The sequence below is a fragment of the Primulina eburnea genome, chromosome 1 (genome assembly GCF_022965805.1).
Source record: "Primulina eburnea isolate SZY01 chromosome 1, ASM2296580v1, whole genome shotgun sequence".
In the NCBI taxonomy this organism is placed as follows: domain Eukaryota; kingdom Viridiplantae; phylum Streptophyta; class Magnoliopsida; order Lamiales; family Gesneriaceae; genus Primulina; species Primulina eburnea.
In genome coordinates this window covers 52039004-52045992 of record NC_133101.1, presented here as the reverse complement: position 1 = coordinate 52045992, position 6989 = coordinate 52039004, and the positions used below count along the sequence as shown (strand labels likewise).

General features: G+C 33.6%; 1 protein-coding gene across 1 annotated transcript; it reads right to left on the bottom strand.

Moving 5' to 3' along the window:
• Positions 1 to 2729: 2729 nt before the first annotated feature.
• Positions 2730 to 5341, bottom strand: LOC140830645 (IRK-interacting protein-like). Its single transcript, XM_073194064.1, has 2 exons — positions 4816 to 5341; positions 2730 to 4413 (listed from the first exon to the last, which is right to left on the bottom strand). Exons 1-2 carry the CDS (start codon positions 5047 to 5049, stop codon positions 2899 to 2901), a joined length of 1749 nt encoding a protein of 582 aa, XP_073050165.1. The 5' UTR covers positions 5050 to 5341; the 3' UTR covers positions 2730 to 2898.
• Positions 5342 to 6989: the final 1648 nt, after the last annotated feature.

Below are 6989 nucleotides of genomic sequence, written 5' to 3'. Positions count from 1 at the left end.
GTTACAATTGACGTACTTGACTTATTGAGTTTTGGATTATTTATCTTGGATATTAGTTGAAAAAATTATTGTTTTATTATTAATTTGTTGCATTTAATATGCAACATAGAAATTTATTATATTTTTTGTCACCGTTGTTGAAAACTGAGACTGAAACAAACCAAAAATGTTAATAATACTTCGAGATTTTTGATGGATTCTAGTTCAAATATCGAGTTTTAGAAACTGGTCTTGGAACTAAAGTCTATACATTGTTATTGATAAACTGATTTAGCTCTTCTTGCATAGCATTTATCCAGTTAAGATCAGCTAGAGCTTCATCAGTTTTCTTCAGCTCAAGTTGAGAAACAAATGTTGAATGAACAAATAAATTAAACATTTAGTTTCTATTTCTGACCGGATCAGATGGATTACCTGTCACCAATTCTTGTGGATGTGATTTGTTCCATCTGTAGTTGGGATTAGTCGGATCGACTTCAGCAAATGGTTCAGTCTATAACTGAATGTCTATTTCAGTTTCAGTTGTTGCGGTTTTAGTTGGCATTTGGATATCATCTTGTTCAACCGTTTGATCCACTGTTTCTGGTTCTGGTGTTTGAAATATATTTCGATTTATGTGAACTTCTTCTTCAGTATCATCCTCCAAACTGATTTCTGTAAAGCGATCATTTAGCTCAACTGGATCAGTTGGCTTATCAGTTAGTGCAGATTCATCAAATACGACATGAATTGATTCTTCTACATTCAAAGTACATTTATTAAACACTATATAAGCTTTACTAAGTGATGAATAACCCAGAAATATTCCTTCTGCAGATTTAGCATCAAAAGTTTTCAAATAGTTTTTGCCATTATTATGAATAAAACATCTGCAACCAAATATTCTGAAGTAGGACACCGCACTTTTCTGTCCATGCCAGATCTCATACGGTGTTTTCAAATAATTTTATTAATCATTGATCTGTTCTAAGTATAACACGTTGTGTTTACTGCTTTTGCACAAAATCTTTGAGATATACCAGAATCAGCAAGCATTGTTCTAGTTGCTTCTTTAAACGTACAATTTCTTCTTTCAGCTACACCATTTTACTGAGGTGTTATAGCTTCTAACAACTCATGCTTAACTCCAGTATTTTCTAAAAATTGAGAAATATTTTGATTGACAAATTCAGTCCCTCGATCAGACCTTATTTTGCCAATTCCAACTGATTTTTCGTTTAATAATATTTTGAAAAGCATAATCAGTTGTGCAACAATTTGTAACTGATGTTGTCCAGCTGTTTGGCTACGCTATTTAACTGATGACATGCCAAGATGATTTATCAGTTGACTCTATAGCCGATTCGATGAACTGACAGTGTAACTGATCAGTCTTAACTGATAGTTCATTTTGCTACACAGCTTCAGTTAGCTCTAATCAGTTCAGTTGCCTTCGATTGTTTAGCACATTAATTATCAGTCGGGCAACTTCCGTTCAAATCATTTCAGTTCAGTTACGTTCAGTTGAATTGATCAGTTCTGTAATCTTCAAACGCTCAATTTGTCAAACTCCGAAATTCTGATTCGAACATGTTATGTTGCTTCATATTAGTGATCATATGAAATTCTTTTGTTCGTTTTGATCTTGCAGGTGAGATAATGTATTTATTACGAGCTTCAAGGTCTTATTATCTAATCTCTCAGATATTCTCAACAGATTCACTAAATCATCATTATTATGGCTTCTTAGACATTTTTTTTAATTATAATCTTTACAGACAAATTTACATTTTGGTTGGTAGATTTTAAACTCAAATATTTCAAGATCTAACAGATTTTGATCTTTTATATGCCACATTTGCATCTTACTGATATGACATATTTGAATATTTGCTGCATATGTATTTAAATATGAAAATTTATACGTGGAGAACGCATATGATGGTGGCAGGAATTCGACAAATAGTGTTCATAAAATGAATATTTTCTTATTACGCTAGACGAGATATGGTTTAGCTTATGCCTAAAATGCTTAAAGATAACTACAACTTTAATAATTTTATTCAATTTATTAGTTGAATGTAGAAGATAAATAGTAAGCTTTAATATTCAATAAATTTTAATTTTATGATATTATTATATTTTTGGACAATCTTTTGACTATTTGTTTACTTCTTGTACATTAAAGTTTATCATTTTTTCACATGAGATGATATTACTGTTTCAAAAGAATATCATTTTTTATGATCAACACCAATATCATGTGAGGTAACAAATTGAGTTTGACATATTTATTTATGATTCTGAATCCCTTGCTTTTCATGGGTCAAGTATATAATGTTTTGGTGTCATGGTGTTGTAATATCATAAATATTTAATAGATTAGCCTCATATATTCATGACACACGCAACGCTTGTGCCTCGATGCTTAGTTTATCGAAATAATCTGAATTACAAATTAAACGTTCTATGGGCCAACCTCATGATAAGCCCATTAATGATTTGGGCTTCAATTCTAGAACTGTGTGAGCCGTTAGCCTGTCATTGTCATTGTCTTATTTTATGATGGGTGACAAAGAAAGGCCCACCACATGTGCCAATGCGTTTATCAAAATCCATTAGTTCTTGTACTATCCATTGATTTGTTGGAATAAAATATTCTTTTAGCTTTTGTACAATTTTTTATTATTATTATAAGATATATTATCATAATCTTTAAAAAAAAATTAAAAATTAAAACAGCTTCCAAATCAACACTCATTCTTTGGTTCTTGAAGCTGCTATTGATCCTCATTTACAATGTTGAAGCCATCAAAAGAACATATAAAATTTTAAAGTAATTAAGAACTAAAACTAAGTAAGTCACAAGCTGCATTACCACATTGAGATAACAAATGAATATCAAACCAACGTTGGAATTTAAGTCACATGTTTATATTTGCAAAGAACCTTACACCTGACTACTCTATCCTGCACGTAAAAACCAGGCAACACCATAATTTTAACCCTTCCAGTATTCTGTAATCTCTGCCTCTCCGCGAAAATATCCTCCATATAACGAGCTTCGAATGGCCTACTTTCATAGACCCTCATGATGCAGAATGGAGGATCAGATGAAAATGCAAGCAAATGTAGTAACCAAATAGATTTTGCAGCAGCGAAAAATGCTTGCAGAAGCTGCTCGGACCATGGTTTAGTCCACCGTAGAGTTGCTAGAATGCCACCCATTTTATTATCACAGAACTTGCTGAATTCGTCGCTGAAGCAGTTGATCCCTTTATGCAGCACATCGTTCCAGCTTAGATTTCGCAATGCGACAAACGAATTAAACTTCTCGTTGCGATCTTGTTTGGGGTCGAGGATTTTTGGGGTTCCATTTCTCTGGAACATGCTGTTCTCGAAATCTTGGAAGAGTGATTGGTTTATGACAGCCTCTAAGTGGTAGAGCACTGGTTTTATGTACTTCGAATTTAGAGAAAGGTTGTATGGTTGGAGCACCAAGTTCAGATTGTTCACAGAGGTGTGATCAGTTTCTTGAATCTGCCCTACTAAAATCTTGCAGAATTGCTTCACTGTTAGTCTTGATTCTGAAACAAGCTGCAAAAATCCCTCAACCAACTCTTCCTCACTTACCGGCATGATATTTTCTCCATTGCCATAAACAGATTTCCCAGCTTTTGTAGGATGTGTCTGAGGATTCTTTACTTGCAAGGCCTTTTTTAATTCTTCACAGTAAGTTTCCAAATACTCCAACTTATGGCTTAGTTCCCCTAATACAGACTTCATTTCGGCTACTTCGACCAAGGCTGCATCTCGACTTTCGTTCGCTTTGATTAGCTCCTTCTTCAACGTCTCAATTGATACTATCTCTGAATCCTTGCTAGTTTGAGAAACTTCCTCTGTACTTGGCCGAACGGGTGAACCTTCATCCTTGCTCTTCTTCTTTATCCTGGGAAACAGGCATGAAAAGTTCATTCCCTTATTTGACGGTTGCGAATTAAGGGACGGGTTTGAATCAGCATAAGGCACGATCATGTTGGACTTCTTGCTGTTCTTCGTAACGCCATCTGATTCAATACTTATAATAGCAGGCTTGCATTTGTTGCAAGATGAAGCTGGTATAAGTGTAAGGTCTCCTAAACTACTCCTCCTGGACTTGCAGGAATCAGGCCCAGGCGATGCTCCAAGAACGGTAATATTATTAGCGCAAGAACATACTGCAGAATTTTGATAATCTGAAGGAGATATGTGACTATCAAAGCTTACCAATCCGGAGGGTAACCCTTTCCTGGAAAATGGATTTAGCAATCTATATTCTGTTGAGACAGTTTCATTAGCAATTTCCCTGTCTGAGGAATACTCACCCCAAATTTCAGCGTAATTCCCATTCTCCAACACATGTTGATACCCTGGTAAGGATTCATCTTCATAACTCTGTTAAAATTCGCCATTAAGTACCGTTTGATCCAAGAAAATCAGTAGATAAATATGACTTAATCTAATCCATAGTGGGCTAAAATCAAAATCTTGATACGATTTTGACTTCAAGTTAGAACTCTAAACACATATCCATTAACCCTTTACTCGATCTGATTTCTTTTACAGTTACACTCACAAGAAGGAGAAAAGGAAAAAAATGAAGAAAGCAGTGCTCAACTCCAAACTTGTTAGCTTGTTAGAGCATTAATGTTTTAGACTCTGTACTCTGAGTAAGACTCAAAAGTCTCAAGTCTGGAAACTCAATTTTCACAAGAAAAATGATATAATTATATGTCTAAAGGTTGAAAACTCAAAGCCCGCAAACAGGGAGAAAAGGGTCGAGAAATGAATACTCACTGGTGTGAAAACAGGGTAATCTTGTGCAGAGAACTGGGAAGCGTTGCAAGAAACAGGAGAAGCCAAGTCGAATCTTAGCTTAACAGGGCTATTCCCCTGCATCAGAGCAGCGTGAAGCGCTCTAAGCTCCATGGATTTGGCAATGGCGGCTTCTATATCTTCCCTTTTCACCTCATCCCTGCTCCCATTTCCACTGTCCCCGATGCTACTGCGTACTTGATTGATATCCGCCATGAACAGAGGACTTGAATATTTACATGCAGAGCCACAAATCAACACTTGGACGGAAAAAAACCTGGCAAGAAAATGCAGAAGCTACACCAAGAGGATGAGTTCGACCATAACCCCCCGGAATATATTCTTAAGGAAATCTAACGGTTGGATTTGATTTGTTCAGACAAGCAGATCATATCGTACCCGTCGAAGATTCTGAGGATCGAGTGAAATTTGAAAATGGAGTGAAACAAAAAGTTTCCTGTCTTTTGTTGTAGATAATAAAAGAAGAATAAAAATAGGAAAGAATGCATGTGAACAGAGGAAAGGGGAGAAGCTGGAGAGGGACTGCGTATGGACTACAGTTTAGCTGAAGTTACTAAAATATCCATCTCTTACATTTTCAGATAGTCTTTTTTTTGAATACAAATTTGTACTTTAATTAAATTTGAGATAATAAATATAAAACCTTATTTCTATTACTAACTCTGGATTTTAAATTTTTTTCCAGATAATTTATATGACCGAATATCGATGTTCGAAAAAAAAAATTTATATAAATTATCTATAATGATAACTTTTTATCGATGAGATTTTATATATTTTGGCAAAAACTTGTGTGAGACGGTCTCACGGGTCAAATTTTGTGATACGGATCTTTATTTGGGTAATCCATGAAATAGTATTGTTTTTTTATGCTAAAATTACTATTTTTTATGGTGAATATGAGTAGAGTTGACCCGTCTCACAAATTGAGATCCGTGAGACGGTCTCACATGAGACATACTCATATAACTTAATGTTTAAAAAAAATAAAAATGTGTAGTGAATTATTTTTAACGGTTATCAGAAATCGTCTATATGTATTCTTATGTTGTATAAATAAGGGTGTGCAATCGGTCTATTCGATTACCAACCGAACTGAATAGACATACAATTGATTTAACCGATTTTATTTTTCGAAGAATCGAACCGATCGAAATATTCATAGAAATCGAATTAACCCAAATAACCGATATTTTTTAAAAAAATGTGAATTTTAACACACACAAAAAGAAAATATTGCAGAGCTCATAAATAACAAGAAAAATTGAACAATAAATATCAATAATAAATAAAGATATTGAAGATAAATCATTGGACGAATGAGCTTCCTTCTAATGTATGAAAAATTGGATTTTTTTTTTCTAATGTATTTTTAATGTTCATATACAATTTAAATTAATATATACACTAAATCGATTAATTCGGTTTCACCGAATTTTTCATATTGAAACGAAACCTAACCGAATTATCCGATTGTTTAAAATTTCAAAACCGAACTTCCGAATTAGCCAAATGTTGCACAACCTTATGTATAAATATATTTGAAATAAAATTGAAAATAAATAAATCATGAGGGCAAATTGGTCAATGAGAAACTAAATAATAATTGGTGAAGAATGGGGCAAAGGAAAGGATGGGGGACAGAAGTGTCCAATTGCTGCTAAACTTTCGTTTTCGTGTTTTACTTTCAGAAAGGGGAACCCAAGGAGCAAAATGACATTTAAAAGGGACCCAAAAATAACAGATAATATTTTTTTAAAAAAAAATTGCATTATTTTTAAAGGAAGTTTGTTTTATTCTCCAAATCATTGCCAATGGTTTTCTTTCTATTTTGCAATGTTTTGTACGCACTCGTTTTAACAATGCCCCTATTCATTTTAGAAATTTGAACACCTATTCATTTTAAAAACTTGAACAAAAGCCTTTATTATTAACATTACATATATAGTTTTGGGGAACAATAAGTTCTTTAAACGTTTATGATATTATGCAATACCAAATATCTGAGTTACACAGTCACCGACAATTTATAATTTTTGGTAAAATATCATATGCAAGATCTTATAATTGATATCAGATTCAAAGTCACACGTACAATTCTCATGAATTGCAATGTAATAAAATTCTTGAGAGTG

Excerpts from the sequence above, each read along its gene's own strand:
- LOC140830645 (XM_073194064.1), bottom strand. The coding sequence starts at position 5,049 with ATGGCGGATATCAATCAAGTACGCAGTAGCATCGGGGACAGTGGAAAT. Across the intron at positions 4,414-4,815 it reads ATTACCCTGTTTTCACACCA|AGTTATGAAGATGAATCCTT; the intron begins GTGAGTATTCAT and ends GAATTTTAACAG.